Source organism: Populus trichocarpa, chromosome 2 (assembly GCF_000002775.5).
Source record: "Populus trichocarpa isolate Nisqually-1 chromosome 2, P.trichocarpa_v4.1, whole genome shotgun sequence".
NCBI lineage: Eukaryota > Viridiplantae > Streptophyta > Magnoliopsida > Malpighiales > Salicaceae > Populus > Populus trichocarpa.
In genome coordinates this window covers 19,579,944-19,593,026 of record NC_037286.2, presented here as the reverse complement: position 1 = coordinate 19,593,026, position 13,083 = coordinate 19,579,944, and the positions used below count along the sequence as shown (strand labels likewise).

General features: G+C 35.4%; 1 protein-coding gene across 1 annotated transcript; it reads left to right on the top strand.

Annotated features, from left to right (window-relative positions):
- Window positions 1–7,102: 7,102 nt before the first annotated feature.
- Window positions 7,103–9,620, top strand: LOC7458234 (gibberellin receptor GID1B). The gene is made up of 2 exons (XM_002302777.4): window positions 7,103–7,532; window positions 8,102–9,620. The coding sequence occupies exons 1-2, from the start codon at window positions 7,494–7,496 to the stop codon at window positions 9,095–9,097; spliced, it is 1,035 nt and encodes a 344-aa protein (XP_002302813.1). The 5' UTR covers window positions 7,103–7,493; the 3' UTR covers window positions 9,098–9,620.
- The last annotated feature ends 3,463 nt before the right edge of the window (window positions 9,621–13,083 follow it).

Below are 13,083 nucleotides of genomic sequence, written 5' to 3'. Positions count from 1 at the left end.
TTGAAAGAGAGAAATTTTTATTTTGGAAACAACTAAACCATTTTGTTTTGTAGTATGAAAGAATGTATATAGATGTTTGAAATGTTGATCTATGGAATGTGAAAAAATAAGTACATCGTCAATGTAAACAATGCAGAATTTTGAATGTGCATTGAAGATGTCATTCATGATGCGTTGAAATTCAAATGGTGCATTCTTTAAGCCAAAAGGCATGACATTCCATTCGTATTGGTAAAAAAGAACTGTAAAAGCAGTTTTGTATCTATCCTTGGGATCAATCTGGATTTGCTAAAATCCGGATTTCATATCAAATTTAGAAAATATAAATGCAGAATGCATTTTTTGCAACAAATCTTTTTTGTTGGGGGATTGGATATTTGATCCATTTTAAATCAGAATTTAAAGGTTTGTAATTGATCACAAGTCTAGGTGTGCCTCTTTCAATTTCAGAGTTTTTATTTACATAAAAGGCTGCACACGACCAGGGTGATCGAGACTTTTGGATAAGACCTTTAAACTCGAGATCGCGGATTTCAAGTCTGCAATGTTGTTCTAAATCAACATTTATTTGTATAGGTCTTGCTTTTGTAGGTATAAGTTTTTCTGAAAAAGTATCTTCATATGGAAGATCAACGATGTGTTGTTTTGTTTTCCAGAAAGCATTAGGTAAGTCTGAACAGATCTGTTGTTCAATCTTATTTTCTAACTCAATGATTTTCTTTTGTAAATCAGAGTTTTGTAATTGTTTGTTAATACGACAAAAGGAAACACGGTTTTGTAAATCATGTAGATGGAATTGTTTTCCATGAATTAATGCATTGATATGATTGGTATGTATGGAGCATGCTTTAATCAAGTTCAAATTCCTAGTCTTAAATTTTTCTAAGAATGGGAAAACAAGTTTGATGCTATTGATTTTAGAGGTAATACAATTATGATGTGCTTGATATGGAGTGATCATGTCGATGAATGGAGTGCCAAGGATGATTGTATGATTAATATCTTTTGTAACGACAAAGAATGTTTTAAGAGAAATGTCTTCGTTGAAAATAGAGGCTTGGGTTTTGCCTGCAATATGCAATTTTGAATTGTTAACAGCAAAGAGTTTTTCAGAGGTATTTTGTAAAAATCGTTTTGGAACTACGCCTTCTTTGATGCAGTTTAAATTTGCACCTACTAGGATCTGGGTAGGAATAGTAACGTAAGTCACATAATTCCTAGAGAGAAAAGAGACCATTAGACAATAGGTGAATGCTACTGAATGGTGTAAGTCCCGTTTGAGATTTAGGGCAGTAAATCCATATAACTTGCAGCCTGTTTCCTAGTTTATTTTTCCTATCTATGGATTCAGTTTTCCACATGACTACTTCTATTTCAGCTTCCTCTACCTCTGAATCTTCTAAAAATAGAAGGATTGTACAAAGTGAAGAGATAACAATTGAAGATTTTACAAAAAACATTGATGATTGGAAAATTCCAAAGATTTCTCAAACATAAATTTATCAAAAATCTAAATATGATATTTTCAAAACAGATTTTACTATCAAAACTGAAGAAAGAGATATTCAGCTTATAAAACCTTTTGAAACCATCCAACTCTTCTCTCAAAAATCCTTACAAAAACATCTAGCCCGAAACTATAAATACATTCATGTTGGCCTTGTCCAAGTTGGGATAAAACCTCTTACAAAAGAAGGTTTAAACACCTCCATTCTAGCTGTCCTCCGAGATGCTAGATTCCAAAACTTCCAAGACTCACTCCTAAGTTCTATTGAGTCCAGCCTTTGCAGTGGCCCGATATCATTTGACTGTTTTCCAAACATAACCATATCCCTCAAAGACAAAAATATTTTGCAAAGTATGTTATTACAAATAAAGACCTATAATTATGACATGCTAGAAGGATCAATCCCAGTTGCTCTCATATTCAAAATTCACTACAAAGCCATGTTCTCAACCTTTGCTAGTAAACACAAATTCCAATCTAAAAAAGGAGAAACACTCCCTCTACAAACAGATTTATCTCGCTTAAACACTGTTGTTCCAAAAGCAATCCATTGGAAAGATATATCCCTTCCAGAAGATTGGATCCTCGAAGGTGCAGCACCACCAGAATTACCCCAACCACCATAACCCAATGTCCAAATTAAAAACATTACCCAGTACACAGATGGCAAAGTCAAATTGTCTTTCCATCGACACTCTACAAGTTCCAGATTCTCAGAAGACTCTTCTACTTCCAGTACAATAGATCTGGGAAGAATTTTCAAAATCCCTTCTGTTATCAATATCCCTTATCACGCAAACCCTAATAGAAAATCTATATCTGATATCCCTTCTACTAGTTTCCAAAATGCAGACTATACTACAAATATACCAAAACCTGTTTATACAGACCTTGAGCAACCATCTCCTCCAACTTCACCAACCTTTTCAGCTGTTACCGAAAACATCCAAAACAAGTTGAATGTTTTGACTTCAGAAAAGCATTTTGTCATAAACAAAACTCTTTTCATAAGAGATTTTTATAGTGACCATAATTTTAAAAAATGATCTTGGTTTTTCCAACACTTCCTCCAATAGAGAAATGATATCTAAAAACAATTTTATGCTTACATTGAGACCCATAAGGTACAAATTTTATTCTTTGATTGGTTTGAATTTCATTATGCACCAGCACAACATATTACATATCCATTTCCATCCATTAAACATGCATGTCCAATTACAACCCATTCCAAAACTCCTACATGGAACCTCACAAGTGGACCTACAGTTGAGTCTGACCATCCACCTTTGCGCAACATACAATTTACTCACAAAGACCAAATAGTTGATGCAGCTCCATACAAATTACCCGGAGAGGATACCCTTACAAATACCAAACATATCATCCAATAAAACAATTTCACAAATACCAACCTCAGTACCATAGGTAAACAGCTTACCAGATTGGAAAAACAAATACAAAAGAACCCAGTCCACTTCAAAATTTTGCATTGTTTACATTGACGATGTACTTATTTTTTCACATTCCATAGATCAACATTTCAAACATCTGCATATATTCTTTCATACTGCAAAACAAAATGGTTTAGTTGTTTCCAAAACAAAAATTTCTCTCTTTCTTTCCAATCTCAAAAAGGAGAAACACTCCTTCTACAAATAAATTTATCCCGCTCAAACACTGTTGTTCCAAAAGCAATCGAATGGAAAGATATATCTCTTCTAGAAGATTGGATCCTCGAAGGTGCAGCACCACCAAAATTACCCCAACCACCACAACCGAATGTCCAAATTAAAAACATTACTCAGTACACAGATGGCAAAGTCAAATTGTCTTTCCATCAACACTCTACAAGTTCCAGATTCTCAGAAGACTCTTCTACTTCCAGTACAATAGATCTGGAAAGAAATTCCAAAATCCCTTCTATTATCAATATCCCTTATCATGCAAACCCTCCTAGAAAATCTACATCTGATATCCTTTCTACTAATTTCCAAAATGCAGACTATACTACAAGAAACACCATCCAAGATGTTGTGTCCACCCTTATTCTTACCATCTCCTTACATTTTGTCGGAGATCCTTCCCATCTGAAAGATAAAAATGTTGAACTTCTCTCCAACCTTCGGTGCAAGAAGCTCAGTGACTTTCAGTGGTAAAACATACCTTCCTTACTCGTGTTATGCTTCAAGAAGATTCAAACCAACCTTTTTGAAAAGAAAAATTTCTTGCAGGCTTACCGATTCTCTTAGAAGAAAAAGTCCGAAACAAAATCAAAGATACCTTTACAACCAAAACTATACCATATGACCAGCTTATATACGGTGAACTTGTGAGGTTCACCCAAAAAGAAGGCCTTAAGATTTGTCAGGACCTCAAACTTCAAAAACACCTAAAGTGGGAAATGAAACGTACCAGGCAAGAACTTGGTAGTTTCTGTTACCAGTTTGACCTTTCCACCAAAAAACCCTTCTGCAGTGGAACCTGTTCAAAACCCAAAAACTATTCGAGCCAAAAACCTCCTTATAAACGATCAGCCCATAAATACCGACAACAGTTTTACTCCAAACCAGAACAACCTTACTATAAAAAACCCTACAACAAATTTACCAAACCCCATAGGAGTATGGTGGGAGAGGTTGTTCTTGAAAAGTATCTGATTGGAGGCTCTGATACCAAAATATATCTTTGGATTCTTAAGATCCTTTTTGAAACAGCTCTCCTTCATGTAACTAACCCGTTAGCTCCTAAGATCGTCGAGACCGATGCCTCTGACCTAGGATATGGTCGAATTCTTAAACAAGTACAAGATAACAAAGAACAAATACTCTGGTACACATCCACCCACTGGAATGATTGTCAAAAAAATTACTCCACTATAAAAAAAAAGATCCTTTCAATTGTTCTTTACATTACAAAATTTCAAAGTGATTTATTAAATCAAAAATTTCTTTTACGTGTTGATTGCAAATCTGCAAAAGAAGTTTTACAAAAAGATGTCAACAATCTTGCTTCAAAACAAATTTTTGCCTGATGGCAAGCTATTTTAAGCATTTTTTATTTCGATATTGTCTACATTAAAGGAGATTCAAATTCCATCCCTGATTTCCTAACCCGAGAATTCTTTCAAAACAGGTCCTGATGTCTCCTAAAGCAAAATCCAAAGACAAAGGGAAAGCCCCCCAAACCCAGCCTACAAAACCAAAGAGCCCCAAGCCTTTTGGACACTAGTAGAAGGATCTCCGATAAAATGTAAGGATATGGTAAGGATAAGGGTGGACACAACATCTTGGATGGTGTTTCTTGTAGTATAGTCTGCATTTTGGAAACTAGTAGAAGGGATATCAGATGTAAATTTTCTAGGAGGGTTTGCGTGATAAGGGATATTGATAACAGAAGGGATTTTGGAAATTCTTCCCAAATCTATTGCACTGGAAGTAGAAGAGTCTTTTGAGAATCTGGAACTTGTAGAGTGTCGATGGAAAGACAATTTGACTTTGCCATCTGTGTATTGGGTAATGTTTTTAATTTGGACATTGGGTTGTGGTGGTTGGGGTAATTCTGGTGGTGCTGCACCTTCGAGGATCCAATCTTCTGGAAGAGATATATCTTTTCATTAGATTGCTTTTGGAACAATAGTGTTTGAGCGGGATAAATCTGTTTGTAGAAGGAGTGTTTCTCCTTTTTGAGATTGGAATGAAAGAGAGAAATTTTTGTTTTGGAAACAACTAAACCATTTTGTTTTGCAGTATGAAAGAATGTATGCAGATGTTTGAAATGTTGATCTATGGAATGTGAAAAAATAAGTACATCGTCAATGTAAACAATGCAGAATTTTGAAGTGGACTGGGTTCTTTTGTATTTGTTTTTCCAATCTGGTAAGCTGTTTACCTATGGTATTGAGGTTGGTATTTGTGAAATTATTTTGTTGGATGATATGTTTGGTATTTGTGAGGGTTTCCTCTCCGGGTAATTTGTATAGAGCTGCATCAATTGTTTGGTCTTTGTGAGTAACTTGTATGTTGCGCAAAAGTGGATGGTCAGACTCAACTGTAGGTCCGCTGGTGAGGTTCCATGTAGGAGTTTTGGAATGGGTTGTAATTGGACATGCATGTTTAATGGATGCAAATGGATATGTAATATGCTGTGCTGGTGCATAATGAAATTCAAACCAATCAAAGAATAAAATTTGTATCTTATGGGTTTCAATGTAAGCATAAAATTGTTTTTGGATATCATTTCTCTATTGAAAGAAGTGTTGCAAAAACCAAGATCGTTTTTTAAAATTATGGTCACCATAAAAATCTCTTCTGAAAAGAGTTTTGTTTATGACAAAGTGCTTTTTTGAAGTCAAAACATTCAGCTCGTTTTGGATGTTTTCGGTAATAGCTAAAAAGGTTGGTGAAGTTGGAGGAGATGGTTGCTCAAGGTCTGTATAAACAGGTTTTGGTATATCCTTAGAAGACAGACTATCATCTTTTTCTCAGAAGATTTTACTTTCCTCTATAACCCATATCCATTCTCCTCTGTAACCAATATCTCCTGTATTGATTTACATTACAAATTTAAGTAAGATTCTATTTTCATTATTTACATTCTTGCTATATTTCATATTTCTGTACATTTAAGTATGCTTTATGTTTGATCAAGGATCCTGACATTGTTGGTTTTGCCTTGTTCATTCGCATCATAAATCTGTTTATATTTTTGCTTGCGTTTATTTCTTTGTTCTTTTCACAAAATTAGTATATCGGCTGGAAACCTATGATCCGATCTAGAAGATCAGAAAAAATTAGCGTAATTCTAATCAAATATTTTTTAGAAGATATTTGTGTTAATACATTCAGGAAATCATCTGGAATATGCTCAATATTAGTAAGGGCACGAGTTAATGCATGAGATTCAATGATTTATATATATATAATGTTAAAAATTAACTTAGAATTCTACTAGTGACATAGTATGTGATAAAACTAGTAATAATTATTACAGCTATCATCAGGCCTTTCATTGAAGATATTTTCACACAAAATTGATATTATATTTTCCTTGTAATTTTCTACCATGGTGAAATATAATTATAAAAAAAAACTTCACACTAAAATTGTAAACTGTTCATGGTAAAAATTTAGGAAGCTGCTTGGCTTATGAGTTTATTAAAAGGCCAAATTTAAAAAGGGTTGTCAAAAGTTTTTTGAATACAACAATTCAAACACACAAATATGTTTAAAATTTAATTGAGAAACAATTTAATGTAATCACACAAAGGCTAATTTTAAAATACAATGAAATAAGAAAAATATGCCCATAAAATTATAAAAAATGACATTTGTTGGATTGATTCATTTATTTTTATTAGCAAATGGTGTTTAACTTATCGTGTAAGGAAGCAAAAGAGGCCAAACAACTCGTCATAGACTGGCAATAGCCATAGTTTCAACTTTCAAACATGTAAACCACCCCATAGTCAAGAAATGGAAATAAGAAAGAAGGATATATATATATATATATATATATATATATATATATATATAAACACGAAAGCAAGAAAGAACAAGCACAGCATGTAGTGAACAGGAGTAGTATTTTTATATAAAGAGTAACAAAGGGAGAGATGAGAGATGGGAGGACCCACGTTAACAGTTTAATTCGGCCGCCCGCTTTGTCGTCTCTTTCGTCTCCGTGCACCTCCGTCGCTCTTTTAGTTTTGCTTGTCCCTTTGACCCTCTCTCCCGAGAAGAAGATATACGTCTCCCCCGCTCTCTCTCTTACACAAAGTCAGTCTCTTTGTTCCCTAATATAAGCTGCAGCTGTATATATATAGTAACAATAAGAGGAATGAGAGAGAGAGAGAGAGAGAGAGAGAGAGACAGAAGAATTCAAGTGTTTCTAGTGAAAGAAATGAAACAATGAAGAGTTTGGTTTCTTTCAAGTGTTTTTAGCTTCTGGGTTTTATCGTCTTGATATCTTTTCACTTCATTCCCTCATGGCTGGTAGCAATGAAGTCAACCTAAATGAATCCAAGGTGCTCTCTTCATTTCTTCACCATTCCTTTTCCTTTTCCCTTCTTTCTTTCATTTAAATCACCTTCTTTTCAGTATTTATCATTGCTCTAATGAAGATTTTTGGAGCTTAAATTAATGATTCTTCTCCTTCTTCTTCATGGTTTATTTTGATTTTCAAATTGGAAGATGAAGAATTTGACTTCGGTTGGAGTCATTTTAAGAGCTAATTTTGCTGCTGCTGCAATTTCTTCCCATCTGATTCAGTAGTTCATCAAGTTCTTAATTTTCAGCATTAATTATTTCGACGGTGTCTTTTGACAAAAGTTTAATTTTGAAGATTCTTGGAAAAAACTTTCATTTAAGCTCTAATCTGTCTAGTTTCCTTCACATGATTTATTTACCATCACCAGTATTCAACTACTTCTACCTGTAAGAAAAACCTGACGCGTTCTCTAATATCTAAGATGTACATATATGACTGGCTTGGCTCTCAATCAATCCAAGGTCAAAGATCGTGTAAACCTTTAGTTTTTCTATATAAGAAAACGTCTAATTCCTTAAAATCCTATTTTCTTCTTGCTTCTTGCAGAGGGTTGTTCCGCTAAACACATGGGTCCTCATTTCCAATTTCAAGCTTGCATATAATCTCCTTCGCCGCCCGGATGGGACCTTTAACCGCGAATTGGCAGAGTTCCTTGAACGAAAGGTCCAGGCCAACACCATCCCAGTTGATGGGGTTTTCTCCTTTGATCATGTTGACAGAACCACGGGCCTCCTTAACCGGGTTTACCAACCTGCCCCTGAAAGTGAGGCGCAATGGGGCATTGTAGAACTTGAAAAGCCCTTGAACACTACGGAGGTTGTTCCAGTCATAATCTTCTTCCACGGTGGAAGCTTTACTCATTCCTCTGCTAATAGTGCTATTTATGACACCTTTTGTCGCCGCCTTGTCAGCGCTTGCAAGGCTGTTGTGGTGTCTGTTAATTATCGTCGATCACCTGAGTATCGATACCCTTGCGCGTATGATGATGGCTGGACGGCTCTTAAGTGGGTTAAATCTAGAACTTGGCTTCAAAGTGGAAAGGATTCTAAGGTTCATGTCTATTTGGCTGGCGATAGTTCAGGTGGTAATATAGCTCACCATGTTGCCGCGAGAGCGGCGGAGGAAGAAATCGATGTGTTGGGTAATATTCTTCTTCACCCAATGTTTGGTGGTCAACAGAGAACAGAATCAGAGAAGATATTAGATGGCAAGTACTTTGTTACAATTCAAGACCGCGACTGGTATTGGAGAGCATATCTACCTGAAGGAGAAGATAGGGACCATCCAGCATGTAATATATTTGGTCCAAGGGGGAAAAAGCTTGAAGGACTGGAGTTCCCTAAAAGTCTAGTTGTTGTGGCTGGTTTCGATCTCGTTCAAGACTGGCAATTGGCATATGTTGAAGGACTCCAGAGAGCTGGCCATGAAGTGAAACTTCTCTATCTAAAACAGGCCACAATAGGGTTCTACTTCCTGCCAAATAATGATCACTTCTATTGTCTCATGGAGGAGATAAAAAAGTTTGTGAATTCTAACTGTTAATAGACTTCGTAACCTTACCTGCAGGCAGCCATACATAACAGAACCTTGACTTTTCGCTTGGGTTGTATCTTTTTTACCCCTTCTTCCATTGATGGCGTGTAGTCATAAGAATATTGTGTAGCATTACTCCTTATCATGTTACCACTTGGTGGTGGTGACATGAGTTCTGTATCTTCGTGAACCAGTTGCCCTTGGTCTGGAGAGAGTACTGCTTATGTCTTCTATCTGGATGCATAAAAGCAAGGTATTCAAGAGGGCCAGTTTCGGCGGTTTAGAGGATTTGAACTTTGTTTACATGAATCAGCTGAACCACCGAATTCTAAACTTACCCCGATCAGCTTCCAGCCACAGTACTAGGGGAGGTAGAAGCAAGCATGGGGGTAATGTTTGGTGGTTGATGAAATTGTTTTAGCAATTTATTATATCATATAAGCACTAATTTCTGAACATAGACTTGAACATATCCATCTTGTTAAGAACTTGTATGTTACGCACGTCTTCTAGAATTATATATTTTACAAAATGTCTGCTTGCATTTTATTTTTTACCTATCTATCTATCCATCCATCTATCAATCTTGTTGCTCATCCTTGCTTTCGCTACTCGAGCGTCCAGCCTTGGCAATTTGTTGAACATATGAGAATAGAACAACTTAGATCCGATGTCAGTGCAGATTTTGTAGGGACCTTTGCTAATTATCATTGTTGTCAAAAAAATAAAAGAAAATAAATCACCATTGACCAACGCAAATCAACCTCCACTTTCTTTGTATCCCATCAAGGATTTTAATCCACAATTTTACTTGTCACAGCGAGAAAAAGAAATCTGCTCCCTCAACCAAATCACCTTGAAAAATTGGCAAACAAGGGCGTGTGGCAATGGCGTGGCACAAAACCCCGTCCACCAAAAAGGGTATCGAAATTTTGGGCAAATGCAGTGATTGGACATAAGGTCTAAATCATGGATATTGGATATCGCAACTTTTCGACGTCAAAACTTGATTATTTCTTGTCAGCTCCTGATGGCACATTGTGGTTGGGCTTCGTTTGGAACTTGGGATAGTAAGCCAGAAAAAAACAGGAATTTAGCTTTCGTTTGACAGGAGGAAACTCATCTACCAGTGGTTGGAAATTTTGGATGTATTACGAGGGACCACTTCCAACAATGTATTAAAAAAAAAAGAGGAAAGAGAGAAAGAAAGAGAAAACACCACTCTCGAAGCCCTCTTTGGTCTTTACACTCATTTCTCTTGAAAATAATAATAATAATAAAAATTCAGCTGCTGCGGACTGCTTTAAAATTTCAATGGTAGAAACAAGCTAAAGCTTGGATAAGGACACAGAACCCTGTCTTTAATTGACTTTCTGTGCCTTTGCTTTGAAAATATAATAAGCTCATAGTTGCTTCTGTCAATCCCACCAAAATTTCCCCGCATATATATATTTTTTCCGCTTTAGTTGCTCAGATTAGCATTGGTTGTCCATTGTCTTTTTATGGACTGTCCATTATAAATTAGCTGTTTATGTTTGAAATTATTCTCTAATACGACAAGGCAGAGACATTGACATCAACTTGGGTTTTGTTTAATCATGATTATGGACAAAATCCTTAATTTGTTTTGGTCGGTTGGGCATTAGTCTATAATAATCTATTGTTGGTGAGTGGTGAGTCATTGGTTGCGGTTTGCGCGTCCACCATTGCCTTGACCCCCCCTTTTTATTTATTTTCATACTCTATTCATATCAACTACTATCACTTCAATTTAATGATGTAAATCAAAGCATGCTTTTGTGTGTGTGTGTGTGTGTATCCTGTGTGCTTGCTTTTCCACCCAAGGCCACATTCAGACCACGATAGAGCGACTGTGCAAGTCAATAATTATGCTCATGCAGATCACTACTTGGGTTTTATTATTTGTTACTATTATGACCGAATCAAGTGAGGCTCCTAATTAACTTCTATTTATTCTCATGCGAATTCGGCCAAGTGTGAAGATTCATCTAATTCGTCGGCGAGTTATGAGATGGATTGTTGAATTATACCACAAGAAAATACTACCCCACTCTTTGTTTATAATTTCATTTGTCTCCATGCCCAGCAAGAACTGGGCGCCAATAAATTCTTCTAAAAATTATGTTCTTTCCAAAATTGTTGTGGTTTGGAAAGCGTAAAAGGTTGAGCTTGGATAACCGGGGCACCTACTAATCAAGTTCCTTTAAAGGGTTGGGAATCTTCCGATGCCCAAATCAGTTTAGGTAAGAGATGAAAGCCTTGTGAGGTTGTGTATATGCATGTTTGGTTGCAGAGAATATTCAAATTTAAGTAAGAAGAAAAAAATAAAGTCGTTTTATTTTGGAGTTCAAGACTATTTATATAGCTATTTATATAGCTTTTTGAACTCATGTGGATGTGTCTATTGATGCAATAGTATGATGATCAATGAACTTGCCATGTATACTATGTACTACTTGGAGATAAAAGTTTAAAGTGACAATGGATCACTACAAAATCTATCATAGTTATATATTTTATAGGTTATAAATTGCTAATGATAATAATTTGACCAACCTCTAGGAATACATAATCAAAGAGCGTATCCTCGTTTAATACATGTACATATTTTTTTTTATTGTGGTTGGTGGAGAGTAAAAACCATGTTTGACTAAAGGATTGTGCATTCAAGTGTAGTAATCAGTCTTGGGTGTATTAGCCTTGTCTAGAGTTCGGTTAGTCCATGAGATCTTAATAAGCCTTTTATTTGGGGGGTGTTGTCATGTTAGGTTCTATGAACACATCGAGTCTAATTTAAAAGTGGGTGCTTTGGACTTTGTTGGGCCATCAAGGTTTCTAGAAGCCTAAATCAATGATCCTTATTTTAAAAGAGCCATGTGCTATACTAGGTTTTGAATAAAAAACCATATGAATATGAGTTTTATTTGTTTATTGGATATTTAGGTAAGCTTTGAGGCCTATAATGGTTTTGAGTTTGTTTCTCCTCTGAATGTAATTTCAAGTATAGGGACATGAGTTATGTCCATAGAGTATGAATTCCATACTGATCAATGTATACATACATGCTCTCTCTCTCTCTCTCTCTCTCTACACACACACACACACACACACACCTTATAAGAAAACCATGTAAAGATGGATAACAACTTTACATCATCCAAAAATAAAATAAAATGAAAAGGATAATGATTTCTAATAGAAAAGTAAAAATTTGGTTTTTGTATTGTATTTTTAAGATTTTAGTTTTTCTTATTGATGAAGTCGAAAATACTTTAACTGAATTTAGGCCTTTTGATGGCTATTTAATATGCTCAATTTTTTTTTAAAGAGTTGAGATGGGTTGTGCTTCGTATTTTCTTGCAAAACAAGTCCTCTATATAGAATAAAAGATTTTTTGATACCCAAGTTAGTAAAGCATGGTAGAAAAATAATGTATGGAGAAGAAAAAAAAAAGAGAATGTGTGTTGTGTCATTACATGAGCTATATGTCTGGATCTATTATCTTGTGTCCGATACCTGATTGATATTTATATACCCTTGGATCACATGAATTTACCTTGTGGTGAGTTGGATTGTAAATATCCTATGCATCATACTCATAGAATAATCATAAAGAATAATTGCTTTATCATGAATAACCAAACAATTAACCTGTAAAAGAATTTATTCATGGAGGTGCCCATCTTGTGAGACAAGACATTTAGGTAGGTGCCACATTGATAATTTATAAAGAAGGAAATTCAAGCATACACCATACTAATAACTTATATAAAGAACAATTCAGGATGGTGGTGGTGTATTGGACATGCCTTGAACCTCATTTGACATATCACATCTAATTTGAGAGTTGCTAATACGAAAATGATTAATGTACTTGCTAGTTTGGGTTAACCACCTTTTCTCTATGTCTCTTTGTTTTTTCTTATGCTCCCCTTCTCATCTTGATGGGCATGACTAGGACAAGATTATTGGTC

Excerpts from the sequence above, each read along its gene's own strand:
- LOC7458234 (XM_002302777.4), top strand. The coding sequence starts at position 7,494 with ATGGCTGGTAGCAATGAAGTCAACCTAAATGAATCCAAG. Across the intron at positions 7,533-8,101 it reads TCAACCTAAATGAATCCAAG|AGGGTTGTTCCGCTAAACAC; the intron begins GTGCTCTCTTCA and ends TGCTTCTTGCAG.